Genomic DNA, 16,572 nt, shown 5'->3' with positions numbered 1-16,572 from the left:
GGATTACATGAAACTGTGTATCTAAAAGTGCTTAGAACAAGGCCTGCCACTGTTAAGTGCCTGGGAAATGGGAACTGTTATATCATCTTTGCTGTTGTCTTACAAATGCAGCAGGCACAGCAACCAGCAACCTCTTGAGCCCAATTATTTACTATCCCTGGGGGACGGAGCTTCCCTTTTTATCCCTTTGCCCTGGCAGGAGGTAAGAACCCAAGAATTCCAAACAGACCATTTATTTTCTAAGAATCAATATATTTTCTTCCTTTGAAATAAATACAAACCAGTTTGAAAGGTGGGGGAATCTATGGGGAAAAGGGAAGTGGGGACAGGCCCCAGTCTTTTTTAGTACCAAATGACTCTGGCGCGACCCGGAAACGCAGTTACAAATGAGAATAATTTAAATTCTCCGCTAATTACAGTATTTACAACAGCAGGGGAGGGGGTCACCTAGTGCCCCTCTTCCGGGCTGGACAGACATCAATCCCACTGCTAGGCTGGGCAGATGCCCTCTCACCTCACCACCTGCAGGGGGCCTCAGGCCACTAGGCAGTTACAGATTCTCCTGGAACAAGCAGAGCAGGCAGAGGTGGTGGGATGGCCTGTTTTATGCAGTGTCCTAACCTTGGCCCACCACCCTGCACTACAATGCTGTGAGGTCTCTGGAGCTTTCTGGCCAGTGGGACCTCCCTTCTCCTTGCGCAGAGCCACCATGGGCCCTTGGAGTGTTCTGTACAGTCCAGCTGCACTCAGGGCGGGAGGGACCTCCCCCACCCAGCTTCCCCTGAGACTGGCCCCAAGACCAGGAATGAGTCAGTGCAGAGGCCGGTGCCACTCCAGGACAGTGAGCAAAGGGGGGAGGAGAGAGGTGGCAGGGCACTGTAGGTTGGGCTGTGCTGGGCATTATCAGTCACTATCACTGGTCTCACTGCTCTGCTCGCCCTGCACCTTGCTGCGGTGCTGCAGAGCCCTGTGGTAGGCAATCTGCACTGACTTGCGGATGTTGGATTTGCGGCCCTCCAGCATCTTTTCCTTGTCGAGGTCCTGGTTCACGCCCAGAGGAACCAGCTTAGTTCTCGGCAGCCACTGCCTGTAGGACGAGGTGAGGATCACATAAGTCATCTCTGGGAAAGCAACAAGCACCAGCCTTCATCACACACTCATTCAAAAACACCTCCTGAGCGCCCACACTGAGCCAGGCTCTGTTGGGCAATGGGGTTACTGAGACTAAGAGAAATAGTCCCTGCCCTCTAGGAATGGCTCATAGTCTAGTGATGAAAAGAGCCCAGTCAAGAGACCTACTACGGGGTAACCACAGGGTATTTCTGAGTGCAGAAAAGGCAGAGCCATGACCTAACCTGAAATAGGTACCCTGTCCCATAGGCTCCTGGCAGACTTGATGGACATTAAATATCCTCTGCAGACAATGCACAAAAGCACATTATGTACATGTGACAGAACAGAGATTCAGAGCGTGAATGTTTATGCTTGTTTTATCCCCATCTTGTCACCATGAAGGCAGAGGTGGGAAAACTAAGTGTAGAAGCCACCTAAGTCTGGGTGGGGAGCACACTTGTCACAGTCACTAATGGCCCTTCGGCTTCTAGCTACAGCTGTTTGTCAGTTGCTACCCACTCAGGCTCTCAGACTCATGGTCAACACAACCCTTTTGCTCAAAGATCTGAGTCCCTCCCCCTCTGATTTGTGATAGCCCAGTCTGTCTTGCTGGAATTTCCTGGCAGCCGGCCCCTATACCCAGAGTTGCATCTGTGGCTGTGAGTCACACCAAATGCTCCCCTCCTCCCTTACCAGGTTCGCTTGTTGTCAAAGAAGAGGACGAGGTAGAGATGCTCTCGGGCTTCCTGGGTCATCTGCTCCCCAAGTTTCAGCACCTCCAGTGGGGGCACAGGAATGGGAACCCCATGGTGGAACATACCTTCCCGGGGCATCTTTGGATCAATTATCTGAGGGTGTAATAAGACCTTTGTTTGGTTCAGTCCCCTTCTTCTGCACGGCTTACTCTACCTAAGAACTGGGAGACTATCTCTGAAGTGGGGACAGAGAAAGGTTATTATGCCACAAGGCTGCAGTGCTGACCCTTGGCTTCTTCTCATGATGAACTATTTCAGACCCAAGGGTACAAAGGGAAGGAAAAGGGAGACATGGAACAACTAAACAGGAACCTCTCAAGTGTCTATCTGCCAAAGACCCTTGTTCTCTGCAGCTCAGCAGAAAGTAAGTAAGGTTTGCTAACTGTGCCTGCCATCTGGTGTTGGGAGACAAGGGGTATGATAAGAAAAGGGGAAGCCTACCAGAGCTGGGTATGATGGATATCCTCGGCATTTGGCCCACACCAGGTCCAGAGCATCCAGGGGCGAGTCTTCATCCTCTGACAGCCAGCCAGCTCCCCGTCCCAGACTCTTCCTTACCACTTCACAGGAATGGGAGAGAGGGGGTGGATCAGCAGCTAGGGGGCTGGCAAGGCCCTGACACCGGGCCCCCGGCATCCCTGGCCTTGGGTGAGGGTACTTACTGCTGTGGCCCACGCCGCGGCCAGTGCCCACGGAGTAGGCCTCGTTCTCAGTGCCTGAGGTATCTTCACTGCTATCTTCCGGGAACGTGCCCCGAGAGAAGGAGGGCTTGCCCCGGCCTTGTTTTGAGGGTGTTGTGCTATGGACAAGACAATAAGAACTCAGCGTAAAGGAGGGGAAGAGTGGGTAATGGCATGGTAGATGTCCTCTCTTTAAACTGGGCCCCAGGGTCTAAGAATTTTTGAAAGCTGAGGCCACTTGAAAAATTTCAAACCCAAATGCCCTCAGGGTTGGCAGTGATGTGATGGACATGGGCTGGATTTAGCAGTGGTGGTGATGAGAACACCCCGTCTAAAGGCAGCACTGGCTAGGTTTGCCAGATCTGATTTTTAAAGAGAATACAGACGCTAGGAATTTTATGTGGGAGTACTGGATTCATTTTTTAAAAAACACCATGCTGGCCAAACAAAGTATGTATGCAGGCCAAATCCAGGCCCCAAGGCATCAGCTTACACTCTCTGCTCTGTCAGCTTAACCCAGGATGGTTCCCACTATTCCATTATGGTGACATTCTTATATATGCCGTTTATTTTGCAGAGAACCTTGGGTCTGAGCCATCTTAATCTAGGCTGAGGTAGCTGGCATCCCACTTCATAGGGAAACGTGGAAGGGCATCCTGAAGATGGGCCTTGATCTGGAGGGCTGATACCTGGTTCGGTCTGAGGCAGCGCTGCTGCTGCTACTGCTGCTGGACTCAGAGTCGGAGCTGCTCCGGGGAAGGCTGCAGTCATTACGATATACCAAGAAACTCTTCTTCACTGGCTGATTTCCACCGCTGAAGCCATTGGCTGGTAAGTCTTGGTTGGCGGGAGGGGGAGGAGGGAAGGAATCGGTCAGGAAGATGTAGATCAGAGATGGCACAGGGGTAGGGGGGACTAGGAGCTTAGCTTTCCCTTCTGTGCTGGAAAATTCCTCCAACTTTGGCCAACAGAGCCAGCTCTGGGCAGGGTCTGCCACAGTTGGCCATAGTCCTGCCCCACCCCTTGCACTTCCCTTGGCAGTTACTGGTCTTAAGACACAAATGGCTTAAAGGGCAGGAAATCCCCAAGGAGGGTGAGAAGAGAAAAGGTGAAGTGATACAATGGAGGGGATCCTGGATAGGAATCTAGCTGGGTCAGTGTTTCTGGACTTCAGTTTCCCCATCTGTAAAATGAGGGGACTGAATTAAAGGATCCCTAAGGGCCCTTCTAGCTCTGATATATTATAGGCAAATGAAGGGTAAGTGGGAGTTATGTTGGGGACGATGGCAGCTTAGCTCACTTTCTTGGGGAGGGGGGTGGCTGGGTGATGGTGAGGCTCACCCATTGGGGGGTCTTCTGTGGATTTATCACTGTCGCTGTCTGAGCTCGAACTGGGCCGGGGGCTCCTACCCCGCTTGCGCTGACGTAGGGAGCCCATGATGGGGAGCTGGGGGGGCCCCACAGGACTGCCTCCGTGGCTGGGGGTCATCTGGCTCTCCCGGTTTTTGGGGGGCCGGCCCGGCCTCTTGGGCGGTCCAGCCGTCTTCGGGTTCTTTTTGGAGAACAGAACTGAGGTTCTCCTGCCCACCTCATGTGCGGGGGTTGAGGACATGTTGGGACCCAGGCCTGGAGCAGAGAAAGAGAGAAGGAGAGTTGGTGAGGGGCCTGATGTGGGAAGGGTAGATGCCCAGGGTATGCCCTGGGTCTATAGGGCCATTACTCCAGCTAGAGTTGGGGGATGATCTGGGGGGTATGGAATTGGGAACATTGTCTCTTATACAAATAGCCAGAGAGGCAGCTGAGAGGCCCCTGAATGGGGAATGAGGGAGAAAAGTACAGCTAGCTGTGTAGGAGAAACCTCTGCCTGGGGGATGGCAGGGGCTAAATGTGTGCTGCAGAGTCAAGTCTGGCTTGCTTTGGAGTCCACCCTGCTAGGGGGTTCAGACCTTTGCTTGTCTCCTGGCTGCTGCTCTCCTCGGCGGCACTGTCTGTCTGCCCATCCTTGTCACAGGCTGCCGGGTGAGGTGTCAGGCTGCCCCGGCTCGTGGGGCCGTGCCGCTCAGGCCCATCCCTTCCAGTTTCCCGCTGGTGGGCAAGCTTTCGCCGCAGTGCCGTCATCTCTTTCTTGATCATCTTTGCACGCCGTGAACGGCCCACGCTCTGCTTGCTGGCATTCACCTCATCCAGCCGCTCCAGCAACAACTTTAGCTGCTCTTCCACCGGCAGGTGCTTCTGGTTCTCCAGCAGGACCAGCCGCTCTTCCTCTGCTGCTAGGGGTGGACATGGGGAGGTGGGGAAAGGTTAGACTCAGGGCAGCCCTCTGGGCCCCCTGAACCTGGGCAAGCAGCAAGAAACCCAGTCTTTTCCCCTTGGCTTCTCACCAGGAACAGCTGTATAACAGCAGCACCAAGATGTGGAATGGCGGGGACTGCTATCTTCACCCAGTCTGGCTTCTTGGGGAGCATTCCTGGGGATAGCTTGCCACTGCTCAGCCTAGCTACTTCCTGCCTACACTGCCCGTTCCCAGTAGGGGGCTTTTGGAAAGCTGTTCGTCCCTGGCACTGGCCTCTATGTGTGTAGCATGACTTATCACCCACCATCTTCAGTGTGTTGTGGGGCTTCATCTCCAGTCAGGCTGTGGGGGATATGCATGCCCGTCTCAAAGTCAATGCCCATTTTTTCTGCCTGGCGCCGGGCCTGGCGGAGCACAGCGCCACCCTGTTCACGGAGTCGCACTGCTGCCCGGTAGAAGATGGTGTCCTTGGCGTTATACTTGAGGCAGTTGCTGACGATAAGGTTGAAGTCCTCCTCAAAATCATCAAAGTTCAGGTAGCGGTAAGCCTCCAAGTTCTGCTTCATGGTGAAAAAGTCCATGGGCTTTTTGATGTGGTCTAGGTAGTCAGGTACCTGGGAGAGTAGGGTAGGTGTGGCTAAGTGGAGATACGCTCCTCATTTCCCCTGAACCCTTGCTCCTAATACCCCCACCCCCTGAAATGCATCCAGCAACCTCCTCCCACCACAGTTAGAGGCAGGCATATAGCACAGGGGAAAGGAAAGCTGGATTCTAGTCTTGACTTTACCAGGCACAAGCTGTGTGACCATGGCAAGTCTCTTAACCTCTCTGGGCCTTCTTTTCCTCGCCTGGAAAATGGTGATGAAATTACAGTGAAATCTACTTCCTACAGCCAAATGAGGCTTCAGTAAGAAAATGGCTATGGCAATCCTCTGGAAATAACACCATCTTGCATTCCTATAGTTCTTTTTACTTATCATTAAGACTTATAAGGAGGCTACTGCCTCAGGCCTCTCATTTTATACCTTTTAGAGAGAAGAGTCTGCCAGTCAGGACCTAGGGCTTCAGAGCTGGTTCTTTAGGTGCTGAGCCTTCTAAAGTCTCCGTTCTAGGGTTCAGCACCCCGAAAGTGTCTTCCTGCCCTGGGATTATTCATTTGGCAGACTCAGTCCCTGCCTCTGGGGAAGGAGTGCAGATTGCCTCCCATTCTGGGCCCTTGGGGTATGACAGGGACAAGACAGAGTCCAGGTGATGCATGTGGCTCCAGTTCATCCTGGAGCCCCAGAGCCACCAGCCCCTCTCTTCATGGTCCCCTCCTAGTCCCTGGCCCAGACCTGCAGCAGGGGTCCAACTGGGAGAGGAACAGAAAGAAGGTGGAGTGAGGGGAAGGGATTCTTACTTCGTCCAATTCGGTTACCTCAGACAGAGGGACCGGCTCGCTGAAGATGTTGCCTGTGTCCTTTTCTTGGAGCTGCTCCAAGGTTTTGCGAAGGAGGATGAGGAAAGGGGTCAGCTGCATCTCCATGGCGATCTGCTGGACCTTGATCTGACACACATAAAGGCCCGATCAGCCAGGCCCGGGCCAGTCCCTTGGCAGAGGTCTGAGGGGATGGTAGCAGCTGGTTTGGGATATTGCCTTCCTTCTCCCCGGCCCACAGCTGGGTGTATTCACTCAGGTCTACTTTATAAAAAGGCCCAACTACTCTGGCTGGCCTTTCCCTTCCTTAAGCTCCCAGTGCCAGCTACCTATATCATATAATCTAGGGTCCCTTTCATACTCTTCTGTGACATTCTGCTTGCAGTGAGCTTGAGAACACACTGGGTGCCAGGAAACCTGACTCCAGCATCAGCCCTGTTGCTTCCTGGCCAGGGGATACATGCTTTTCCTTGTCCCTGGACTGTTTTCTCTTTTGTAAGACAGAGTTGGCCCAGGAGCACTCACCGTCTCCCTTTTGAGTTTCTCCCGCTTGCGGATGAGCTCCACCAACAGCCGAGCTCGCTCCAGGTCGTGCCGGAGTCGCTGCCAGGACTTGAGCTGTTCTTTGAGGGCCCAGTTCTTATCCTCAGAATCTCTCTATAGAGGCAAAAAAAGGAGATGATGAGGGAGCCAGAAGAAAGGCCAAAGGGGAGGAGAGCCCAGGAAGCCTGGGGCAAGGGTAGGTAAAGCTTAAGGAGGGAGCACAGTAGTTTATTGGCAGGCTTGCTAGCTAAAGTGGGAGTTCCTCAACCAATGTGCCCCCTAGGCCTGGCACAGAATCAATGCTTGGTATATGCTTGTTGAGTGAATGGATGAATGAACACATAGGAACAGTGTCCTTCTAGTGAGCAGATAATCTATAAGGATTTCGTCCTGAGCCTGGTTTGAGGGCTAGCTTAAAGGAGGAAATAGCCTAAGTCCTCGGATACTGAAAGCTACAGTCACAAGTCTCAGTCCTTGTGTCCCTGGCCCCAGTTCCTAGAGCCCACAGGGAATCTGACACGGTACCCCGACTTGGTCACAATTCCTCTGAGACTGTAGGTGTGTCTGTAGGCGACGTAGCAGCGGGACTCCATTTCGGGACTGCCGTTTCAGCGTCCAGTAGCTGTGTAACCTCTGCATGAACTGGCTCTTCCTTTGGATGGTCAGGCGGTTGGTGATTTTACTGAGCCTGGAAAGCAGGGAATAAAGAGATAAACCCACTGAGCCATGCTTTTCTTAAGCAGAACAGGGGTCTCTGGCTAGTGAGAATTCCTGAATGGGGCTGAATTGGGAATAAGTCTATTGTCAAAAAGACCTGTGACACTTGGCTTAATGCAAAGAAGAGCAAATGGTACCAGACAGGAAGCCAAGCTCCCAGCATGAAGCCAGATCCCTAAACCTGTTCACGAAGTTGGGTGGGGGAGGGGTATCAGGGAGCTTGGCCCCTAAGACTGCTCTTGTCACGGCAGCCTGGAGTACTATTTGACCCCGGGATACCCTGCTCAGATTGAGCCTTGGAAGGTTTTAGGATAAAGTACAACTGTAAAGCAGTAAACTATAGAAAATCAACCAGATAGCATAAGAGAGAGTTAAAAATAACTGATGATGGCAGCCCTCATCTGGATTCATTTGTGGCAGTGACCACTTTGCAACTCCTTGAGCGTTTCCTTCCCCCTTTATCGTTCCATTTCTCCCTTCAGGGTCAGACCATTTCTGCCACTGTGGCTGGTAACTACCCCATCCTCTTTCTTCCTAACTTAAACTAGACCATCAAAATAAAGGGCAGCTGAAAACACTTATTAGGTCTACAATAAAAGCTGACGTTTCTGGCTCCTAATGTAAAAGTCAGGTGACCTGCTAGAGTTAAATTCTTTTGGAATCTGGTGTGATTGTTTTTTTTTTTTTTTTTTTTAAACTTCTTTGTAGCTCCTGGTAAAATAACCCAACCCTGTCACTCCACTTGGGACTATCCATCTCTAGGAGGGCTTCTTCTTCCCTTACCAGCCTATATCCACTCCCCACATACCTGTGTGGTGGGATGCAAGGCACCGACACCACAGGTGCTGCTGCACGCTTCTCTGCCAGGATCTTCCGTGCCTTCTTCATCTTGATCCGGGACTTGGCCTTGGCCTTCTTGACCTTCTCTGAGCTCCAACTCTTACCCTCATCCTCCTCCTCCTCCTCCTCCTCCTCCCCCTCACTGTGGGACAGGGCAGGCAAGCGGCGTGCTGAACCTGGGGGCGTGTGGATGTCGCAGTAGGCCGTCTTGCGGACGCTGAAAGAGGTGCCGTTGGCACCCGTCTCCCGCACAGGCTCCATCTTCATGTAAAGGCCAGCCTGCTGGGCACATGTCACATGGAAGGCTGTGTAGCAGTTGGCCTTGTGGCACTGGATGCAGGCCCCTGAGCCCCGCTGTTTGCAAATATAGCAGGTCAGCTTCCAGCGAGCTGGCGGGATGTGCTCAATGCTGTCAATAGGCTCCAGGAAGACTGTGTTGGCGAAGCAGACTTCAGGGATCCACAGGGCACACACCACATGGGCCCAGCGCCCATCATCTGTCTGCTTGAAGGCACCACCCTTGTTGGGGCACAGGGCACAGTCCACAGCGCGGGAGGGTGACTGTAGGCAGCGGCGGCACAGCCACTGGCCCTCAGGGATGTAGGGGACACCGTAGCACTCTTGGTGCACAGCCAGGTTGCACATGTCACAGAACAGGATGACATTGCTGTTCTGGCACTCCCCATCATTGCAGATACAGCACACAGCATCCTCGTCCACTAGTGCATTGGGGTCACCTTTATTGTGGCTTTCAAAGTAGGACTCCTTCTCCAGCCGGTCCATTAAGTACTCAAAGATCTCCTGTGGGATGGGACTCACACCCTCTGTCTTCCGCCGCTCGTTCATGATATCCAACCAGATGTAGTCCTCCTCGTCCATGTCATACTCTACTTCCTCGTCCAGCTCCTCTGCCGACTTCTCAATGTACCTGCAGTGCGCAGAGGCAGCTCAGCACCATATGGTTGAGATTTCCTTCCCTTAAAGACAATGGGCTACAATTGCTGGACACTTACTCAATGCCAGGCCTGTGCCTTTACTTATGCTGTCTTATTCCATCGTCATCTTAACCCCAGGTTTTGTAATTATTATGGTTTTGCATAAAAGGAAACCTAAGGTTTAGGGAGTTAGGAAGCTTGTGTACTAGCTACTACACCACCTCCTCGGAGGTGCAGAGGTTCACTCAAACTCCTGAAGGGAGGAGGGTGGGACAGCTAGGACCTATTGCGTTGGTTGGATGATGGTGCAAAGAGTCCGAAGGAAGGTCCTCACGTGTCACTTGCAAATTATGTATCATTTTTAGTACCAGCTGGCAGTGTCCTGAATGGAGTTGCCATGGGTCTTCTGTCAGCTGGTGCAGCTCAGGGCTCCCTCAAACTCTAGGTATTGTGTTTGTTCTCTGGATAGCCTTGGAAGATAACAGAATAGCTAAGATTTACTGAGCATTTACTGCGAGCCAAGCATTGTACTGTTACACATGTATTCTACCAGAGCCATAGCATTAATGTTCTTATTGCCCTTATTTTGTGGATGAGGAAAATGAAGCTTTAAGAAGTTAATTAACTGCCCAACACAGACAGGTCATACAACCAGGAAGTGGCAGAGCTACAGTTCACACTCTACCCTACAGCACTCACTGCACCAGCAGGACTGGAGCTGAGAGCTGCTCCAGGTCTCTGGCATACAGAGCAGGCTCCCCATGCCCCCTGCTATGCTCTAGGTTGCCTGGACTCTGGTATTATAAAGCTACAGAGAGCTACAATGGAAAGAATGGGGCTTTGGCTTCTGACAAACATGGATTTAAATCCTGGCTCTGCCACTTTGTGACGTTCAAGTCATCACTGGTCTTTCCTGAACCTCAGTATTACTGATGATAAGATAAAGATGCTACTATTTTCTCCCAAAGACACTTGTCAGGACTAAATGGAATTTAAAAAATGAATGGGCTAAATGAAGTGGCACAACATAGCGGGTCCTAAATAAATGTTAGTTTCTGTTCCTCCCTTCCCCTATCCACAAGGGAAATGGGGTTCTGGGTGCTAAGAACAGGCCAGGTGTACACAGGCTCTGGAGCAATGCTCTGTACGATAGTAGGTAAATAAGGTGACTTCCCTGGGCCTCTGTTTCCTCATCTGCAAAGTGGTGATGCTAACCTGAACCTATTTCACACAGCTGTTGTGGGCATTAAATGAGTTAATACAGGTAAAGAACTTAGAACAGTACCTGGCATGATGCAAGTATTCAATAAACATTAGCTTTAGTATTAGCTTTTGTACAGCCCTGACCTATTTTGCCTTATATTCTAACTATTTATGTGTCTAACTCCTCCACTCTAGGCTAGAGGCAAGGATCATGTGTGATTCACTACACAGAATAGGCAGAGTGTTGTTCATTTCAAAGGCATTTTGGAGGTGGAATGGAGGAGGGAAACTAAAATACTGTCTCTATAGGAAGCAGTTTCTTCCTTTGCCCTTTACTTCTTCCCCAAAGTGACCACAATGTCCTCATCCTCGAAAAAGGGTGTGGCTCAGAGCTTGTATGAACCATCCAGCCACTTCCAGGCCTTGGCACCTTTTCTCTGCCATGACACATGTGACATTACGCGATGGTGCATAACACACTCCCACAGTGTACCCAGATTACAGGCTGTGGCACAGATAGATAATGTAGGCTGCATGTCATGTATAATTCCTGGCACACCAGCCTACACTTCCCCCACTTTCCCCCTCAAGAAAGCATATCAGATGCAAGCAAGAGAAAATGGTGTTCTCAGAGAGATAACCTCAAATCTTCTCAAATTTATATATAAAAAATATCATTTACAAAACTTGGACAGTTCTGCTAACAGTAGTAATAAATGATATGCAACATATCTCCCAGCTGATCGCAGTGTACCTAGCTGAGCACTGCTCCCGTGGAGAACAGATTTGAACCCCAGGAAGAAAGAGTGAATCTGAGCAGAGGGAGGAAGAAATTGGGTGGAATGAACGGTCTGGATTGCCTATCAGAGCAGAGAGTGCTGAAGAGCCATTAGGAGGGAGGGCAGGCCCAGGCAGGGGTCTGTGTGTTGGGGGGTGGGCACAGCAGTGAGTGCTAACATAAAAGAGAAGCAGTGGAAAGCCCGAAGGGAGTGAAGCTGGGCTGGAGAGATGAAAGAAAAGAAGAGAGGAAGAAGAGACTGGCTAACATATGCACAAAGGAGAGACCAAAGTGTCTTACTAGGCCAAATCACTTGAGTTCCCACAGGCTTGATTTTATTTATTTTTTTATATTTGTTTTTTTTCCCACAGACTTGATTTTAAAGAACTGAGACTGAATATACCATCACATGGATTGCATTTTTGGTAAAAACTACCTTTCATATAAAAACCTTTTCAAGTCCTTTTCAGAGCTCAGGCCTTCTGATTAGTTGACACCAAACATTGCTCCTTAACTTAGCCAAATGCCCTCTTTGCCTTGAATGCCAAGACTCAAAAGAAGTTTTACACTTTGTTTTTGTACCATCCTTCAACTAAGGTTTCTGCATGTAGCTTCACCACCACACTGCCCCCATCCCTTCATTTTTTACCTTGTGTTAAAGGAATTTAGCTTTATGCCTGTGACTTTGTTAGGAGCCACCATGACTAATTTTGGAAGGAAATGGGATGCCAAGAAACAATTAAATGAAATAAATAAAAGGGCCAACAGAAGAGTACAAAACATAGGCAATGAAAATATTGCTTATACATGCCAAAGGATGGGTGACAGTAACAGAATAATGGGAAAATTACCTCTTCAGATTTACCAATTGCTTTCAGGACCTTATAATATCAGTGTGCCTAGTCTTCTACCTCTACCTGGCAGAGGAATATTATATATGCCCTGCAGATGGGGTCATTAGAACACCAGAAGCTTTTCTCAAGGTTACACAGTGATGGAGTGGAGAGGGTCAGCAACCAGACACATGATGTTTTGATACAGTGGAAACAGTATAGCTTTGGAGTCAGAGTAACCTGGATTTGAATTCCAGTTCAAATCTACTAGCATGTGACTTCTGGTCCCCTTTCTGGACTGTGGGTTCCTCATCTGCGAAATGAGAACAATACCTGCCTAAGCGAATTGTGAGAATAAGATAAGGGAGTGGCTGTAAAGTACCCAGTGCAGGGCCTGGCATGTGGCAGTATATAGTAAGTACCACCATCATTAGCTGGGGCACTGTTCCTCTCACTGCCCTGGCAGGACCAGTGTGCTTCTGCTACCCTTTATTTCTGCCACTCTCTCTGCTGCCTGTTACCTCTCCAGCTCCTGAGCCCTGCTTGACCAGTTTTCCAGAGTTGGGAGGTAGAGGTGGCCTTACCGGTAATAGGAAGTTGGCCGGGGCGGGGCATCAGGGGTGTCCTGCTCCAACTCCCGATATACCACCTCTGGCAGCTTGGGAGTGGTGCTCACAGAAGCATTATGGTGGTGGTGATGGTTGGAGTCCTTGCGCTTCTCCTTGTTCTTATGCTTGCCTGACTTGGGAGTAGCAGCTGGTGTCTCAGTGTTCTCCTTGTTGCTGCCATTTTCAGGAGCCTCCTCAGGGGCCTCCTCATCCTCTGACACCACATCCAGGTTGTCAAAAATGCTGATGCGGTGGACACGGCCGTGCAGGTCCACCTCCACCATGCGCTGGGCCTGTGCGTAGCTCATCACCTCACGGCCCGGTGACTGGGATACCTCTGAGGGGCTGGGAGACTGCTTGTTGGCTGGGCGTGACTGGCGCCCCTTCTTCTTGTGCTTGCGGAGTGGAGTCTGCTGCGGGGGCGGTGGGTTGTCGTGGTCATAGTGATATAGGTGGTACTCGATACCACTATAACTCTTGTAGACCTTGCGGCAGGTCTCCACGGGGCACTCATACGGTGGCTTAGTTGCCCGCAAGTTGTGGCAGAAAGTCTTCACATCAAAGTCCACCCCCATGCTGTCACATCTAGAATGTACAGATTAGTTAGCATAGGCCTGGGGACAAGCTCTTGGCCATCCACTCTACTGCCTCCAGCCCTCCTTCTCCCCAAGGGTCCTGGCCAGCCCACCTCTGTAATGACTCTAAATGCCATCGCCTCCACACCATGGACACAGTCTGGGCCTCATCACCTCCTGCCTAGTCATCCTGCCCTATATCTCTTCTAGCCTAATCTCATATAATGTGACAAGAGTAGCAAGAATCATGTCAATCTTTTGATTAAAAGCTTCCTGATGCTCCCCACTTATTTCAGGATAATATCCAAATTCCCTATGATGACATTCAAGGTACTCCTTTCATTGTCTGGCCCTAGTCCTCCTTTCCAGACTCTTCTCACTAGTTACAGGTGTGCTTCTATCTACCCAGGGCAACTTGCCATTCCCTGAATGTTATAACCTCTCATTCCTGCAAGATGATCTCTATTTGAAATGGCTTCCATCCTGATTGGTGAGCTCCTACTCATTCTTCAAAACCCAACTCAAATGTCACTTCTTGTTATGATTTGTCTTTCCCATGGGGAGCTATATTTCTATAGCATTCCATTCTCATCATTCCATCATGGTGGCATGGCACTTAACACACTGGAAGTTCTTTGTCTCCTCCCACTAGACCATGCTATGCAGTGCAGACATCAGAGCCTACCCACCTCTATATATCCCCAGTACCTGGCATGTAGTGGACACTCAGTTTTTGGCAAATGAATGAAAAACTTGTTGAATGAATAGCTAAATGAGGGGATCACCAGATTTGGAGCTGACAGAGGGATGAAGGCTAGTGTTAACCCATATAGAAGCTTGCTTGAATGAGTAGCCAACGATTTAATCCTGGGCACCAGCAGAAATCATTGCATTACAGAAAAAAGCAGTTCATTTCTGAGGTCTTTAGGAGAAGCCTATGCCCTGGCCCTGGCTCTGGGGGTGGTACCAGACTCTGGCCCTGGAAGTGATACCAGGTACTAAGGGTACAAACAGGAACATGACAATCTAGGCACACTCAGCTCCATGATGGTCCTCAGGGCCTTCCCTTCCTCCTCTCCAGTGTTCCTAGGTGAGCAGTGACAGCAGATGGCACCAGCCCCCAGGAAGCCCAGCTTGGTCAGAGACTGCCCCAATTTCTCCAGGCCTAGTTGAGTTCAACAATTCAGCTAGGGTGTTGGCACCATTCCAGGCAAAGCCAAACAGTGACCCCTCTTGGCCTCTCTCCAGCTACTTAGCCAAGCCAAGTGGGCTGCTCCAGCCTCTCGTCAAAGCCCCTGACTTCTACATTGGTAAAACTACTTCAACTTTTACTTCCTACCTGCAGCTGTGTCTTTAAACACAAACCAATCAGAGGAACACGCAAGCTCTTCTTTTTCAATGATGGGTCCCTGGTGTACTCTGCGGCTCTGTCGCCCTGCCTCCCAAAGTAGCACAGAGCCCCGGGCAGATGTCCCGCTGGGACTGGGCGGCAGAGGCGCACGGGGTGGAGACAAGAACTCAGACTGGAAGACCGTGAGGAAGGCAAAGGGCCCACAGGGGTATGGCGGCAGAGCTCAGGGGGCTGGAGGAAGTAGGGGGCGGGGGCCGGAGCGATCAGGCCGGGCCCAGGCGGTGCCCGCAGCCCTCTCCCGGATGCGGCGACGTTTTCCTTTTGTCGAAGTGTAACATGTTAAACAAGGCTCCCCTCCTGCCATTGGCCCAGGCAGCCCTGGAGGATACTCTGTTGCCCTGGGACGCGGGCTGGGAGGTAATGCACTGTCAGTTCTCCCAGCTGGAGTAGCCCAAGGGGCAGCCGGGCCAGACAGCTCAGCGCACGCCCCACGAAAGTAGTCTAGTCCTTCCCCGCTGGCCACTCCCGCCCCGGTCCCAGGCCCGCACTCACCGGCCACCTCGAGTCCGGGCTCATCGCCGGGGGCGCCCGCCGGGGCTCCGACCCCACTTGGGGAGGCCGGCGGGGAAAGACGGGCCGGGGAGAGAGAGCCCCAACTCCGGAGACCGCAGATCTCGCCACCCCGGCCCCCTGCCGCCCCACGCTCTGGCCCCGGCTCCCCGGGATTCCCGCGCTGACCCCTGCCGCTCCCGGTCCCGCAGGCGCCCTGGTGTCTCAACTCCGTCGGCCGCCGCCCGTTTCGAAAGCCCCTAGGTTGTCCGGCCTCGGGACCCGACACCGCCGGAACAATGGAGGCTCCCGGAGGCAGCGCGGAGACGGTGGCGGCGGAGACCGTGGCGGCAAAGGCAGTGGCAGCGGCGGCGGCAGCAGCGGCGGCGACGGCGTCTGCGCAGGGTAAACTCGGCACCTCGGCGCTGTCGAGCTGCACTTTCGCCACAGATCCCCGCCCGCCTGCTGAGTCTCGAGAGGCCATTCTCTGAGACTCAAAAGAGTCCCTGGACATCCCACATGGCTTCTCTAGCACCTCCATCTTAGAGTTGAGTTTCTGTAGACTGAAGACGCGATATTCGGGATCCGGAGTAGTCGGGCCGTTTGTGGCGAATCTGCGGACACGGACGGTGAGCGCGGGGCTGGGCTTGAGGAGCCCGCCCTTCTCCCTTCCCCCTCTGCCTCCTCCCTCTCTCCTGCTGGCGCCTCGGCTGCAGTAGGGACCTGGCCTTGGTCTCCGAGAAAGGCGGCGAGGCGGGGCTGGAGCCATGGGGCGGGGCTGGGGGCAGGGCCGGGAGCAAGAGGGACGCAGGCTGGAGCCTGAGGAAGGGCTCGGAGTTATGGGTAGGGGTGGGGCGGGTCTGGCGGAGAATAAACCAGTCCATGGGGCGGAGTTTGCGGAGAATGGGCGGGGACATCTGTAAAGCGGGCCTCAGTAAGGAGAATAGGGGCTGAACAGGGGTAAAAGGGTGGGGCTAAACAGAAGAGTGGGCCTCAGGAAAGAAAGGGAGGGGCTTTAGATGGGCTTGGAAGGCGTTGGGCTGGGGAGAAAGGACAAGAGCTGGGAATAACGACGCGAGACTGAAGTGAAAGGGCGGGGCGTGGAAAAGGTAAAGGGGCGGGGCTGGAAGGAAAGGGCGGGACCAGGTTAAGGATAACGGGAGTGGCTGAAGGAAAGGGAAGGAGCTTGGGAAAGGCAAAGGAGCAGGACTGGAGGAAAGGTGTGGATCTGAAGGAAGGGGCCGAATTTGGGGAGGTGTAAAAGGCTGGTGAAAAGACTTGTGCATGGTAAAATGGGATTCAGATGCTGGGAACCCTTAGGGTTGGCGGGGGAATGCATCATGGCTATGGATGGAAGGTTGGAAGACTGTCAAAACAGACAA

The 16,572-nt window shown here is 52.1% G+C and overlaps 1 protein-coding gene across 11 annotated transcripts; it reads right to left on the bottom strand.

The window, feature by feature from the left end:
- Positions 1-235: 235 nt before the first annotated feature.
- BRPF1 (bromodomain and PHD finger containing 1) lies at positions 236-15,809 on the bottom strand. Of its 11 annotated transcripts, none has more exons than XM_027584931.2 (14): positions 15,194-15,809; positions 12,692-13,300; positions 8,327-9,286; positions 7,327-7,489; positions 6,784-6,915; positions 6,259-6,387; positions 5,146-5,455; positions 4,495-4,818; positions 3,890-4,174; positions 3,238-3,385; positions 2,531-2,667; positions 2,310-2,428; positions 1,807-1,961; positions 236-1,087 (listed from the first exon to the last, which is right to left on the bottom strand). In XM_027584931.2, the coding sequence occupies exons 2-14, from the start codon at positions 13,288-13,290 to the stop codon at positions 904-906; spliced, it is 3,645 nt and encodes a 1,214-aa protein (XP_027440732.1). In that variant the 5' UTR covers positions 13,291-13,300; positions 15,194-15,809; the 3' UTR covers positions 236-903. The 11 variants fall into 11 exon arrangements, with proteins under 11 accessions (XP_027440732.1, XP_027440730.1, XP_027440731.1 ...); XM_027584929.2 differs by having other exon boundaries at positions 6,241-6,387; positions 15,194-15,623; XM_027584930.2 differs by having other exon boundaries at positions 4,495-4,815; positions 6,241-6,387; positions 15,194-15,615.
- Positions 15,810-16,572: the final 763 nt, after the last annotated feature.

Source organism: Zalophus californianus, chromosome 1, assembly GCF_009762305.2.
Source record: "Zalophus californianus isolate mZalCal1 chromosome 1, mZalCal1.pri.v2, whole genome shotgun sequence".
In the NCBI taxonomy this organism is placed as follows: domain Eukaryota; kingdom Metazoa; phylum Chordata; class Mammalia; order Carnivora; family Otariidae; genus Zalophus; species Zalophus californianus.
This window is presented reverse-complemented; position numbering and strand designations above follow the sequence as displayed.

Bases quoted from the DNA above. Each gene is read 5' to 3' on its own strand.
- BRPF1 (XM_027584925.2), bottom strand. From the start codon at position 13,290: ATGGGGGTGGACTTTGATGTGAAGACTTTCTGCCACAACTTGCGGGCA. The intron at 9,287-12,691 runs GTAAGGCCACCT...TGCGCACTGCAG, and splicing joins CGGCCAACTTCCTATTACCG to GTACATTGAGAAGTCGGCAG. The intron at 5,456-6,240 runs GTAAGAATCCCT...CTACTCTCCCAG, and splicing joins AGGTAACCGAATTGGACGAA to GTACCTGACTACCTAGACCA.